Source organism: Amphiura filiformis, chromosome 7 (assembly GCF_039555335.1).
Source record: "Amphiura filiformis chromosome 7, Afil_fr2py, whole genome shotgun sequence".
NCBI classification, from domain to species: domain Eukaryota; kingdom Metazoa; phylum Echinodermata; class Ophiuroidea; order Amphilepidida; family Amphiuridae; genus Amphiura; species Amphiura filiformis.
The window spans coordinates 33,105,797-33,120,985 of record NC_092634.1 but is presented as its reverse complement, the minus strand read 5'-3'; the positions used below and the strand labels follow the sequence as shown (position 1 = coordinate 33,120,985).

At 37.3% G+C, this 15,189-nt stretch overlaps 1 protein-coding gene and 1 non-coding gene across 2 annotated transcripts in view; one reads left to right on the top strand and one right to left on the bottom strand.

The window, feature by feature from the left end:
* The window catches only part of LOC140157045 (transient receptor potential cation channel subfamily A member 1-like), a 63,496-nt gene that overhangs the window by 14,478 nt on the left and 33,829 nt on the right, over window positions 1–15,189 (bottom strand). The window contains 10 exon segments of the mRNA XM_072180111.1: window positions 1,697–1,717; window positions 2,864–3,001; window positions 3,397–3,714; window positions 5,137–5,273; window positions 6,688–6,819; window positions 8,686–8,807; window positions 10,249–10,385; window positions 10,879–11,137; window positions 12,003–12,091; window positions 14,566–14,673. Coding sequence (XP_072036212.1) covers window positions 1,697–1,717; window positions 2,864–3,001; window positions 3,397–3,714; window positions 5,137–5,273; window positions 6,688–6,819; window positions 8,686–8,807; window positions 10,249–10,385; window positions 10,879–11,137; window positions 12,003–12,091; window positions 14,566–14,673 — 1,461 coding nt within the window.
* Trnat-cgu (transfer RNA threonine (anticodon CGU)) lies at window positions 7,806–7,879 on the top strand. The gene has a single exon. It is a non-coding gene; the product is annotated as a tRNA-Thr (tRNA).

Here is a 15,189-nt window from a genome sequence, read left to right as displayed (position 1 = left end):
CTGGGGCCATTTTACACTTTAATAAGACTTGCTTTAAGACTTGGTGGTCATCATGAACATTGAATGGGAAATGTGCACAGGATATGGATGAATACAAGTGCATGGGCATATTTTAAGATCCAACCACCACATGGTTATTTAATCTGAATGCAATAACCTTCCTATAAGACTGGTGGCCAGATGACTATTTTAATGTCAGTGGTGTAGCCAAGGGAAGGGGGGCAGCTTCTCCTGTGGGATATATCTCCGCCCCCATGGGATACTGGCGCCATAATATTCTAGATATTGAAGCCTTTTTGACCATTTTTATAAATTTTTCTTCCCTTGAAAGTCACCTTCAATAGTTTGCTCCCCCCTCCAAAAATAATCCTGCCTATTAAAATGTTTTTTGCTAAACCTCTGATGGTGCAGGGCCAGCACCTAATCTGGGTCCACATAATAATAATTAAAAAATAATAAAACGGCATTTATCCATGCTTTCTGGATACTCAGATCCCTCAAAGTGTGCCACAGTCGATATGCTGCCAAGCCCAAAAGGGCAGCACAAGTTGACCTCCATGCTGAGTGTGACAGACAACAGGCCCGGGCTGATACCCTGCTCTTTACGTAAAGGCCTGCAACTTTTACATGTCCAGATATTGCTCTTCTGGTACATGGGACTACCACCACATATATATGGGAAAGACCCCTGAAAACTGTGGTTGTAAACATTTTTACCATACTTTGATGGGTCCAGGCCAAAATTTGTCTCCTACTGGATACACCATTGATTTATAAAATACAATGTTATAACAAGAAGGAATAACACTTCAAATGATATTAGCATTCTCAATTAATTCATAAGCAATAATGTACCTAATGAGGTTAACCCATTCATTATTCACACACTGTTGAAATTAAAATGCATATTTAGTCTTTGCATAAATGATTTTTGTTTTATCTAGCTGCATATATATAGGTTGAGTAGGGGTCAATATCAGGGCTATAATCTAGCACTTGGCCATAGAAAATTTGAAGTTTTAACTGCACTGGTCATGATGTAACACAGCTATTACTTACTTGCAATTTATTTGAGCTAAGCTACCAGGGTTATGCTCTATTGACAAGGCATACACACAAACGTGCACCCCTACACACGAAAGTTAACGTAACAAAAATTGTTACTCGCAAATAATACACTATGTGTATAGCGTACAAGAGCATTTCATTGTAGTCTTACATAATGTTAAATGTGATCAATATGCAAGAAATATGGGTTGGAATTTTCGTAGAGAATTTCACACTTTATGTTTCAGGGAGATGAGGAGGGATCAAAGCAGTTTGATTTAGGACATCATCAAACTTTTGGTTTGTTCACTTATATCTTAATATATCTGAGCAAGTGCTGGCAGGGACCTTGTGAACCACATCATCAATTTTGTGCCAATGAAAGGTTGATCAAATAGTTACGTGTGAGTCCTGGTCAATGTTATTCATTTCAGCTGAAAATAGTATGTGATAGAATTGGACCATCCTCGTATTAAGTACAGCATTCATATATATAACTATTGTCACTGACTTAATGTACAAGTGCATAGTCATATTTTAAAATTTGATTAAAAAAGTATTGGGATATATAATATATACAAGGGTTCAACTATAAATCTGTGAGCTAGTGCAATATCAAATGAGCTGAGATAATAAGATTTATCTTTACCGTACGTAAATGCATACCCCCCTTCAGGAAGACAGTTTGAAAAACAATGTGTAAACAGATTTGAAAATAGTTCATTTGACAAAGACTTGAAAGAAGAGTGAAACCCAGAGTGTTCACCCAAACCAACTACATGTACACAACAAGATTCCCATTGGAGCTGCCTGCATAGGTACACCGTCACCATGCAAGTATGGTATTATGCAGTACCAGTGGAGTACCAGTGCAGTACCACTGCTGGTGGGTCATGTGCAGTAACAGCAATGGTACTGTGTAGGTACACTGTATCAGTCAAGTACCTTGGCGATGGTGTACCTGTGCAGGTGATCACAATAGGAATCTTGCAGTGTATATATATGCACAATCATTCTGAAAATGTTCAGGTCATTCGCAGGCATTTATGATATACATGTACTCAAAGTTAAGGGTATTACAGTGTATAACATCCTGAACATACAAAAAAGGGTGTATTTTTTTTAACAAATTGCCCCAACTCTACCTTCGGCAAAAAAATGCTGAAAATAGGGGCATTAGATTTTTTTTTTTTTTTTTAAAGGGGTAAATTACATAACATTTTGAAATTCTGGAATGATCATGTTTTACACCTTCAACTACAGAGTGAACACCCCAGGAGTGAAAATTCTTTTAAAATTATGATGACGACTGAAACAAGCGGCATGGATTTATATGAAGATGTCAACAATTTAAAGACTGATCAGTAAACATATGCATGCATTAGAACTATAGAACATGTTGATTAAATAACAAGATAAATAATAACATTAAATAGATTATTGAATAGCACTGTATACAATAGGCCACAAAACCAAGGAAAAGTGATTAAATCATTTCAAAATTACAAAAGTCCACTTTAATGATATCCAGTGTTGTTGTTTTTTATCTCCTCTTTCACTTTTGCAAACTGATGATTGAGCAAAATCAATTAGCCATTGATGTAGGATTGAGAACACTTATTTCCCGTTCTCACTAGGCTTGGAAGTGGACTCGGTGTAGGATTGAGTCCCCTTCCTGTTACCAAACAGCCCTAGTGAGAACGCGCCCTAAATAGTGTCTTTAACATTCGCAAGTGATGTGTGGTTCTATTTCCTCCTTGTTATCAAAAACACTTTGTATAATTTGGTCACTCTATCGCTAGCTCTGTCCTCTTACCTCTCTAATCATGATACCATCCCGGTAGTAATTATTGCTCACAGGTAGAGCAAACAAAATACCCAACACATAGATGCACCATTCTAAAAAGTTCACCCAACCAAGATAGTTCCACTTCTGATGGAAAATCTGGACGCACTGTAAAAAACAAACAATCAAAGAAATAATAAGGCTATGCGATATAGCTCTTGAGAATGGAAATAATTTAATTGCTTACATAACTACACTCAGTTCACAGAGCTTACAATGGGCTATACCATTTAAAATCCACACTACCCCTGTGGAAGATTTAGCTAAATTCCACAGTGGGAGTATGAATTTCAAATAGAATAGACATTTGGGTAATTTCCATTTGAAATACTTACTCCAGTTGTGGAAGATATAGGTAAAGATCACGCTATATTGAGCCTTGAACCATGATCAAAATGATCGCCATACAAAGTCCACTGCATGTAGCATAATTCCATAAGGTGTGTGATCCAGTGCCCAAAAAGTTACATAACCACTTCAACAGCAAATTATAAAACACTCACCTCTCTGAATAAGTTAATGCTTGACAATGCAATGATGATAACAGGTCCTATCTCACCAAACAGGAAATGTGTTAGACCAGAAACCTTCCACCCAACGTTTTGTCCGTCAGCTCGCCACACAACTGTTCCGTTGGCGAGGATTTCCTTGATGTAGAAGCTAGGAGGATTGGTAAGTATGTAGCCAGTCAAGAAGGTGAGAAACAGTAGGTAGAAGGAGAGGGAGAAGTAGTAGAAGAATCTACCGTAACTTGCCCACTTGTGTTGCAGGAGACTGGTGACTAGAGGATGGCCAAGGAGATCCTCTTGTTTGTTGTTCACCTGCAGAAGTAGAAACAAACATGAAGAACAAGATTTAGATGAATGGACTATATTTGACCATAGGTAAATTTTTATACTGGTGGCTCTGAAAAGAGCTGTTAACTGAAGACTGCCCCTTGTCAACAGAGAACAAGCAGACCTTGCCTATCTGCTAATGTAAAATGTTTGGTGGCTCTGAGCCTCTGAAAAAAGCTGTTCACTTAAGACGCCCCCTCTCATAAATGCCCCACGTTTTATAAACCGTCTATATTGACTTATTTTAAACAGACGGGGACATTACCAATTTTTTAACAATAAAAAAAGCTGTTTTTGCTTTGAGCGCTAGTGTTTGGCGAATTAAAGCAACTCATGTGTAAGATAGGTATGGTTGATAGATAGCTAGTAACACTATAAAATTTTTACACCGATGAAAATCACACTGACATCTGAAATGAACACTGTAAATTTAACACAATAAACAGCACCACTGAAAATAACACTGAAATACATAGTTCTTTTGTTATTCAGTATCCAAAAAAGAACCATTGTCTAACCACACTAAAAAATGCACTGAAACACCTCTGAAAATCACTGGCCAGTCATTAGTCCCACTGAAATTGATTTAATCACACTGAAATGAGCTGGCCTGTTCTATTATTACAGAAATTAGTGCACTGGATCATTGCTCATTATAACAGCAACCACTAAAAAATACACTGAGATACCACTGAAAACAATTTCAGTGTTACAATATCTTTTATTCTCATGATTTTGAGAGTTACCCTGTCATTTTCAGTGTGATTTACAGTGTAAAAATTTCATAGTGTAAATTGTTATCCTGCCAAAATCATGCGGAAAGTCGCTAGGGAAGAAAAGGAGATGTGCATGTGGTTCAAAATATTTCTCCTTTAAAATATTGACTTTTGAACACCAAGTGAGGGCGCTATCTTGGAAAGTTACACATCATTTTCAAGCTTAAATGACCACAGACTATGAATCTGACCATAACTCCGAACTTAAGATTTGCAACTTGTCTCTACTTTTGTGGTAACACGTCTCAATAGTATCATCATCATCATCAGTCGGCTGCGGAGCAGGCGACTACAAGCTTCCTCCAACTAATGCGATCTTGGGCAAGCGAAACAATTTTGTTTGGCTGCAGCATCCCTTCAGTATCTCCCAGGAGGTGCTGGACATACTGTAAGTACAGTGTGCGCGGCCGTCCCGGTTTCCTCTTCCCATGTGGTGGAATATGCCATCTTCAAGACGCAGTATATGGCCGAGAAATTTGAGTTGATGAATCTTGACTCTGGCAACCAGTGGAGTGGTGTTGGTCAGGTTGTAGATGGTTTCATTTGGAATCCGATCCACACGCTTGATGTTTAACATGTTTTACAATTATAGTATACGGAAAGAAAACACAAAACTAAGAGAGAGTCCTACCATTATGAGCAGAGGATGGTTTGTCTTGAGGATCTCAGGGTTATCGACGTATGGTTTGGCATAAGATGCTAGCTGACCATTCTCCAGAAAAGGCTCCTTGTCATCCGAGTCTCCGGATGAAGACTGCGACTTATCATCTACAATGAAAACAATGTCAAAGGTCGTAATATAATACACACTCCTAGAGTCGAGCTGCCAATCAGAAAATAACACCACATCACACAGGATTGTTTCACTTTCCTTGGGGTGGATACATATTTATTTCACATACTCCAAAACCTTTTGTTTCTTTTTCATGTTTCGATTAGGCTAAAAAGCTGGGTTTGTCCATCAGACATATTAAGGGGGTACACCCCTCAATAAATTGGTGTCTATTTTTGCATTTTTCTAAAAACTAATAACACACTGGTAACAATCGTTAATTATCTAATTGGGGCCAGGACTCCAATTACTACACTGGAATTTCAGTGACCCAGGACAACCGGTTTGTTATTTATGATAAGAAATAAGGTACCGCTAGAATGTACCTCATTTCCTATCATATATACTGAACCGTTTGTCTTGAGTCACTGAAATTTCAGTGTAGTAATTGGATTCCTTGCCCCAATAATATACATAACTTTTGTTACCAAGTGTTTATTATTTTTTGAGAAAAATGTAAAAATAGTCACAAATTTACCACAGGGGTGTAGTACCCCTTAACATTAAAAAAAGATAATTATAGTGTGTTTATGTAGTTTTGAAAGTTGCACTTTGATCCATTCAACTCTCACAAAGCATGAAGAATGTACCATGTGAATAGGCCAGACTTACTGTATTGTTCGAGGGCTGAATGACCATGGTTGTTTGGTGTGATCATTTATATTTATTTTTCTAACAATTAATTTTCAATTTAGACCTGGACAATGCTAACAGCTATCATACTATTATATTTTGTAGCTATTTTTACATGGCTTTTCCTTTCTTTATCATTTTTTTTTTCATCTTTTTTTGCCTTCTTGCGTAATTTTATTCAATAAATTGTATATTTGTTTGCACATTGAAGCCATTATTTACATATATTATAAGTTTAATTTAGCCCAATAACATGAGTTATTCCTTTCATTTCATGATAATTTTTGTTATAAAATTTCCTTGTTATTTACTCACTTTTCTGATGTTTTAATGTCATTATATATTTTGTACAAGTGTCTGCCCCTTGTAAAGATACAAACAAGATTTAAGATAAATAGCGCCATCAGTGTTCAACTTTACTTAAAAATGAATGCAGTTCTACATGCCATCAAACAACTGTGGGACCAAAATGCAATTTTCAAAACTGCATATTTTCTTACATAATGAGTCAATGTGACCAAACGTAAAAATTGGACCAAAATATTCTTCCAATGACTTCTATAATTGTTCTATTTCGTAAAAAACTTTTGAAGTTATTCTAAAAAGTTTTAGGGTGGAATAACTTATGTTCGAACCCTTAATATCAAGAATAAAAGAACATAGCCTAAACATTTCCTATTGTCTTCTTTGGAATCTACTTTACAAGCAATAAATTACCTCGTGATTGATCATCCCAAATTGAAAACACATCATCCAGTAGTTCGTAGTCAAAGGTGATACAGTAGTCAGGATGGTTGCGTGGTTTGTCGTTTTCAGTCAGACACCGATTGAACACTAGCTCAGCTACGTCTGTTTCAAATACACATATACACCAATATCAATAATTGCAATTAATATTTTATTTACTAGTTTTCAAATTGGAATCAGTTGGAACAGTAAATTTTTTTCCAGATTTTCAACATTAGGGTTGATTATGTGAGCACCAACTTTGATGATGTGTGTAAACATGTAACTTCTTTGAGCCAATACAACATTATAATTTAATACTGCGCCCCATGAAGCATGCACTGATGTCACTGCCTTGTGTGGAAGCCAATTGTGACCCGCTCTGACGAAACCCGCCATAAGTCGCACTCCGCCATTTCGAGATACGGCAAGTCAAAGTTGGGAAAGGTGTAAAAAACCTTGCACATTTTGTTTTTCAGTTTTTATTATTTTTGATTCCTTAATATGTTTACTTTAACCTACCATTGAAAACAAAATATTCTTTTATGTCTAAAACACCCAAATCTAGCATTTTCTGAGCAAAAACCAAGTCCTTAACATGTCATTTTACAACTTTAACGCCATTTTTCTTCCATTTGCCTTTTCTTTATGTGTCGCTTCCCCCCTCCCATTTGAAAGATCGTAGAATGAAGACCACATGCCCCAGAAACGTAATTTTGGTATCAAATGAAAGCTGAAGACCTATACTAAATGATGACATCAAAAACTCAATTATCAAAATTAGTAACTTATGTCTGGTTTTGTGGGAGCAGGTCACAATTGGACTAAACAAAAAAGGGCACTGAAAATCATCTCAAACAGTTCATTCTTCATGTCATTTGAAATCGTTGTTTGAAAAGTATATTACTGTTAACATTTTTGACAAATGGACATTATACAAATACTACATGGTTTATACAACACGGAAAAACAGTGGCATGATCGACGGGAATTATATATAAATAAACATTAATTTTCACCAGGTTCGCCATCGCAAATAATAAAGGAGACAAGGAGATAAGTTTAAGTGACCGCTTATGGGTTCGAATTTCAACCAGCCTAATCATGAAGCTCCCGTGGCCAAGTGGTTAAGGCATAGGTCTCGTAAACCTGAGGTCCTGGGTTCGATTCCCAGGCGGGATCACTTTTCTCCTTGTCTCCTTTATTATTTGCGACGGCGAACCTGGTGAAAATTAATGGTTTATACAGTTTATCTGAGAAATAGGGCAAACTATTTTTCCTGAGATACTGGCTATGGACTATTATCACAAAGGGTGAGGGGGTGATAGGCCTGTAGCCAGTACTGACATAGTGTAAACTATTAACAGGCATGGGACTACGCATTTATGAAAAAGTCTGGAAAAGCACATAAAATTGGACAAAAACACCTGAAAATGGGCTGAAAATAAATAAAACTTCAGGAATTTTGACATCAAAAAAGACTGGTTCCAGTGTTTCCACTGGAAAATCCCATGCCTGAAACACTGAAACCATGTAGTATTTGTTTAACCCCGATCGGGGGTGAATGACCCCCTAAATTAAAAAAAATATTAATTTTCACCCTCTATATTGGGAATATGTGCAAGCTCGGGTGTGAACTCTGACCCTCTACTGTTGGACCTTGCTCCTACCCCTGACTACACTGCAAAATATTTTTCACCCCCAAGATTTAATTTTCACCCCATATATTTGGATTTTCTGCAAGCTCGGGAGTGAAAAACATGGGAATACAACCCCCGACTTTTGGGCCTTAATTCTACCCCTGACCGTACTATGGGGACAATGTTGTAGGAAAATAGTCAAAACTTGACTGCAGGGAAACAGTCCTTATCATTCGCGATTGACCAATGTATTGACATGATTAGCTCATGAATATTTCTGAGGTGTAGTAATATCATGTATATATAAGTATTAAAATAATTTATTGAGGAAGTATTGTTGCATACTTACCAGGCATCTTCGTGATAAGCTTTCGCATAGGTGTAACCCGCACACGAGTAACGGGGTCATAGCTGACTGACATCATAGCCATTAGCCATTTGTCGCTGTCTATGATCGCCTTAGCAACATGCCTGGAACATTATCAATTTAAGACACATGTTTTAAATCAATGGAGTTAACAAATCATTATTTTTACTTTTTTTATATGTGACACAATCTGGTTCATGGGGGCCAAAGGCGGCAAATTTGAAACTGAGATAAAGGTAAAAATAGACATCAAAACACTTCATAACTTTATAACAAAGTATGCTAGACCTTTGGTGTTTTCAGTAAATTATAGTCTATTATATGTAAAATATCGGTGATTAGTTGTTTGGTTATCAAAACTTCCTTCACCCAATGGAATTTGGGGAGCTGCACAGATAATTGGTGGATGTTACAATCTAAATGCGGATAGGTGTGCGCTTCGCAGCAACTGGCCTAGTTGATGCGATCTGATTGTGATGATTCACCATTGCAGCGAAATTACAGCACTTTGAGTCCTCTAAGATCTGGAGAAAGGCACTTTATAAATCCAAAATTTATTCAATTTTCTTCAAAAATGCCTCCTTTGGCCCCTTGGACCAGATCGTGTCACATATGTGACCCATCACATCGAAACACGCCAGTTGTCGGAAAACCACATTTAAAGATAATAAAGAAAAAGGGCCTCGATAAATAAAGAAAATAATAAGGAATTTGAATTCTATTTGTCACATAAAATCACCATTCTACATGCGACATTGATGGAAGAGATGTCATTTTAAAGCTTAAAAGCAGTCCTCTAGCTTGGGAAAGAAACCTACAAGTTCATTTTTGACGACAACTGCCGTGTTTCGATATGATGGGTCACATATGTGTATGTGCTGTTCTTTCAATACCTGTACATAACTGCAAAACTTTACAATGGATCACTGTTGCTGATGGGATATTTGATGAAGATTTGTTTAATTCTGTGTAAATCTTTTGTGCAAATTGGGTTGTTCCATCTAAAATCTACACTACCCCTGTGGAAGATTTAGCTAAAACAGAGGGAGTATGCATTTCAAATAGAATAGACAATTGGATAACTTCCATTTGAAATACTCACTCCAGTTGTGGAAGATATAAGTAAAGCCATAATACAGGGGAGTATGAGTTTCAAAATGATTAACCTTGACCAGTTACATTTGAAAAACATTATCCCTCTGTGGAATATATTTCCAAAATCTTCCACAGGGGTAGTGTGGATATTAACTGGAACAGCCCAATCCATTGGTCTGGGGGCTGCCTATTGAGAATCCATTACATTTCTAAGGTTAAACCTGGTCTAACTTGTTTTGTGTATACAGACCCAAGATTTAAGGATTAGTGTTTGGTTTTTAGGGTTAGGATTAGCATTAGGACTAGGGTGTTAGGGTTAGAATCAGGCTATAGGGTTTGAACACAGGATTAATACAATTAGGGTTAGGATTAGGCTTGGGGTGGCATCCACTGTTTTAAAGTTGCTCCTATTTCTAACATTGTTAAAAAATGCATGACTTGTGTACTTACTCTCTGCCATTGTCAATGGCCAGATCGAGGCAGTTTTGTCCACTGTGGTCTTTGAGTGAGACATCAGCATGCCAATCCACAAGTAGTTTCACCATCTCTAGATGGCCATTCTTGGAGGCCAGATGAAGGGGAGTTGTCTGCAAAAGGGATAAAAACAGAGTATGTTATCTGCTGTCCAAATTGAAAAATGCAAAATATGTAAACAGTGTTGCCAAAAATTTCAGTACCAAGCCATTGTGAATGACTCTTAAGTAGCCCAATTATTGAGCAAGGCGCAGCACATGATCTTCAAGTAGCCAAATTCCGCACCTACTCCCTATCCCAGAAAAATACAAAACCAATTTTTTTGAATAATAAAAATATTATGCTGTTTTGCCAAATGAAACATAGCTATACCCTAATCCTTTAGTTAGTCCACTAGAATGTACCTCATTTCTTAACATATATAATGAACCACTTGTCTTGAAAAACTGAAATTTCAGTGAAGTAATTGGATTCCTTGCCCCTATAATATACATAACTTTTGTTACCAGTGTGTAGTTATTTTTTGAGAAAAATGCAAAATTAGTCATAAAATTTATCAGGGGATGTAGTACCACCTTAAGATCATAATAAGATTTTATTAGATACCTGGGCTTTGTCAGCTGGATCAACAGGACTGTCAGCCTCTAGCAATTTAGCAGCCGTCTTCACATAGCCCTGTGCGGCACAGCAATCCAGCGGCGTCCATTGAGATTGATTCCTTGCGGTGATATCACCACCAGACTGGATTAGCACGTCTACGACTCGTGCGTGGCCGTTAATGGAGGCGAGGTGCAGTGGAGTGTTGGAATACTCATCTTCATCATTGATTACTGTTTCGTCGGCACGTACAAGAGCCACAACGGTTCTGTTGAGGAAGCAGATGTTTGAGATTTTAACAAAATAAACCTAAGGATTTGGGGTCTTTGATACCATAACGGGAGAGATTTAAAAAGCAAGTTCTTTAACATACCTGCAAAGCTCAAAGCCTAGCAACACTTATTTGACACCATAATATTGTACTTTTGTCAAGTTATTTATTCCCTTCCTGACTGTTATTGACAACCGATTATATTACTTTTTTAGCCCCCTTAATGTCTGTTATAGTCTGTAAACTCCGAAGTACAAAGTAAATAGACCTCGGAAACTGGAGGTACGAGAATAATTGTTTCAGTGCCATGTGTGTGTAAATGCTTCTTTGGCGCGCCAACTGCTGCACGATTTGTACTTGCTGTGCTCACCACGCTCTTTATGCATCGCATTTTTTTAAACACGTGTGACGCAAAACATCAACCCCCGATGCCATAGATTTGGTTTGTACTTCTAGGTTGAAGCAGTATAGGCATCAAGACTTAAAATTCACTTACAATTTGATCCCATAATTAAACTACCCTCCGGGGCCCCCATGATTCAATATGTGACACGATCTGGTCCATGGGGGCCAAAGGCGGCAAATTTGAAATTGAGAAAAAGGCAAAAATATGGAGTAAAAAAAAAAAAAAGAAAATACATAAGAAAATACACATCACAAACCTTCATAACTACAAAATCAAGTATGCTAGACCTCTGATGTTTTCAGTAGGCCTATATGATAGCCCATTGTTTGTATTAGGTAATAATTATCGTAAGTCAATTTTCAAAAATGCCTCCTTTGGCCCCCATGGAGCAGATCGTGTCACATATATATGATAAATTCCACTCTCTACCCAATCAAAATAGTTGTTAGAACTTACTGTACACGTCCATTCTTGGCAGCCAGATGCAGTGGTGTCTGTTCCTCTTCGTTCTTGTTATCAATGTCAGCTCCAGAATCAAGCAAAAGCTGTATAATGTGAAATATAATAACAACACATAATTACTAAATTAAAGTAATGCAAATGTGTAACTTAATTTCATAAACTACTACAGACTATATAAGCAGTCAATGTCCCTGTGCTTTGCATGCTGTGAATTATCACATATTCATGAGGGCTGATTCGTGCGTGTCGAACAAGCACGCAAGCTTTGCATGCCCTCACATATGTGTGACATGATCTGGTCCATGGGGGCCAAAGGAGGCAAATTTGAAACTGAGATAAAGGCAAAATGTGGAGTAAAAAACAATAAAATACATAAGAAAATACATATCACAAAACCTTATAACTTTAGAACCAAGTATGCTAGACCTTTGGTGTTTTAAGTATATGATAGCCTAATGTTACTACAAGGTAATAATTACAGTAACTCAATTTTCAAAAATGCCTCCTTTGGCCCCCATGGAGCACATCGTGTCACCTATACGCAATAGAGCACCGTGTGTCTTCGCATTAACGTGAAACACAGCAAAAATATGCGGTATGTGGATAGCAGTTTCGTCTGTCGCACTTCATGGAACGATCAGCCCTTATTATCACGTGGTGCTGAGACTTTGACTGTTTGAAGTTAGTGTGTAATAGTCTGTGCTTAATTTACATAGTTGAAAGCATAAGTCACTTTCAATAAACTTAGGTTGTATAAGAAGAAAACAACTGCAGAATATCAGCCATGGCACATATTTAACCTTCTCCTTTCATATAATGGAAGTATTTTGGTGGGAATTTTCAATGCAAGACAATGGTGCAACAAGACACTAGAACTAATTACTGTAAAAAGGTCAAGATCATCTTCAAGATAATTGAAGTTTAACTGCATTTTTTACTGTAATTTCACTATATTTTCAATATAATCCAATACAATGTTATATAGACACTAAAATAGGGGTGGTTTGACATGTTGTTTATTTGTATTATTAGGGGAAGGAGTAATTATAATTCTGGAAAGAGAACTGATTAGTTTACGCCCACATATTTCTGTGTACCTATACTAAGTTAAGACTTTGGGGCCACTAATGGGGAATTATTTTGTCCCTACATTTGGTCATTTTCAGGTTTTTAAAATGCATTCTCTGATGACATTTATGAATAAGGTAAATGACTGGATATTATTTTGTTGATGTTCAAACAACAAATATGAATGCACTTAGTTTTATTTTTTTATCACAACACAAGACCCCAAACAAAATAACATGGGACATGCATTGATATTTGTCATTTGAACTATAACAAAATGCTCTAACTGTATGTAAAGGTTATTGTGACTTGGTAATTCCCAATACTGATAAAAATCAAACCACATCACTACACACTAGATAGGGTTTCTGTCAACAACTGATATATTGGCATAATATCCGATTAAGTTAAATTGTATACAGTCTACATGTGTCTCTTATCATTGTTATGACTTCTCGAATACATGTGTAATCATATGAGGTAAACCTAGCAAACACGTCCAGTCATAAGGGAGGACAGTTTTTATGGTCTACTTAGCTCAGCAATGCTCTGCTGTCTTCGATAGCGCATTGTATCGGAGAGGTACCTGGCTTTTATCAGAGCCCAACCCCATAAAAGCCTGTAGCAAACTCTGTCAGGCTCCGCTCAATTGTACACTATGCTCCGATACCACAGCGTTGACCAAAATATCGATTGAATCAATTTTACGACCATGCTTGAATTAACAACCACTTTATGTAAACATAAACTTACACACATTATTGACTTTCTATTGACCGGAGACATGACCCCAGACATGACCCCAGACATGCTTATTTAATGACCACTTGAGAAGGTGATGAGTGGGTCGTTATGTACTTACTGAACACAAAGGAAATTGATTATGGTTTTACCATCGACCGTGTTTATAATCCTGCTGCTCTGCTGAGCGCTCCGATAGATATCAGCAAACTCGTATTCCTATCGAACGCTCTAGCGTACATGAACCATTATCGAAGACAGCAAAACATTGCTGAGCTAAGTAGACCATAAAAACTGTCCTCCCTAACCTTCACTCTTAGAACGAATGGATTTTACCTAGTTATTAACCCCATAGGTACTACCGGCCATATTATATCAGCCTCTAATTTTGATTGGTTACAGAGAGGGCTATGTCATGTATTGAGCCAATCAAAGATATGGTTAGAAACAGCTGAAGGAGATTTTAAGCATAAATTTTAATACATTTGCTAATCCGTCTGAAAGCTGTATTTGGAGTGGCGTAACTAGAGACATTTTCATTTTGGGGCAAGCAGGGGCTAACATAATAAATGAGGGGCCAGCATCATTCCTGCTGTTTGGGTTTGTAAGCGGGTCAACACCCTCGTCGCACTGGGCGACACAGGGGTGGGGGTTGGGGTGGTCTGCGGAGTCTTGGGATCTGCCGTTGGAATGTGAAAGGCAGTAGTGCCCATGAGGTTAACACATATACAGGTAACTCATTTCCTACCTTGACAATATTAATAAATCCCTTCTCTGATGCAATGTGAAGAGGTGTGTTGCCATACTTGTCGGTCTCATGCAATAGAACTTTGGCTTTGGGATGATTTAGCAAGGCCTGCAGGGAAAATATTATACAAATTATCAAATTAATCAATATTTTAAATTGTTCTCAATACTTGTAATGTACACATACTGTAATCAACTTCTGGTTTCTTCAGCCAATCTCTTTTTCAGGTCCTATCATACGCCTGAATTCACAGACATCATTTGAACACAATGATTTTGTGCAATCACATAAGATCATCACTTTTGCATGCCAATATATCACAATTACACACAGGTTATCATGCTGTAAATGATAAGCTGAAAATATTGTTTTCATTTTAAATAGCAAACTTTGTGAATAGTGATGGCGTTCAGTAACTACTTCGACAAGATAGGGCAATATCGATCGATCAACACTTCCAGCAGCATTATTGTGATAACCGGAACATGGTAATTCCTTGGCATTGCGTACAGTGATATTAGTGCATTGAAGGTAATTTTGGGTCCAAATTGGGTCTGACTTGGGTCAGACTTTAGAAATCTGCAATTCTTGGACCTTACATCTGATGCAATTGCATTTGCATCC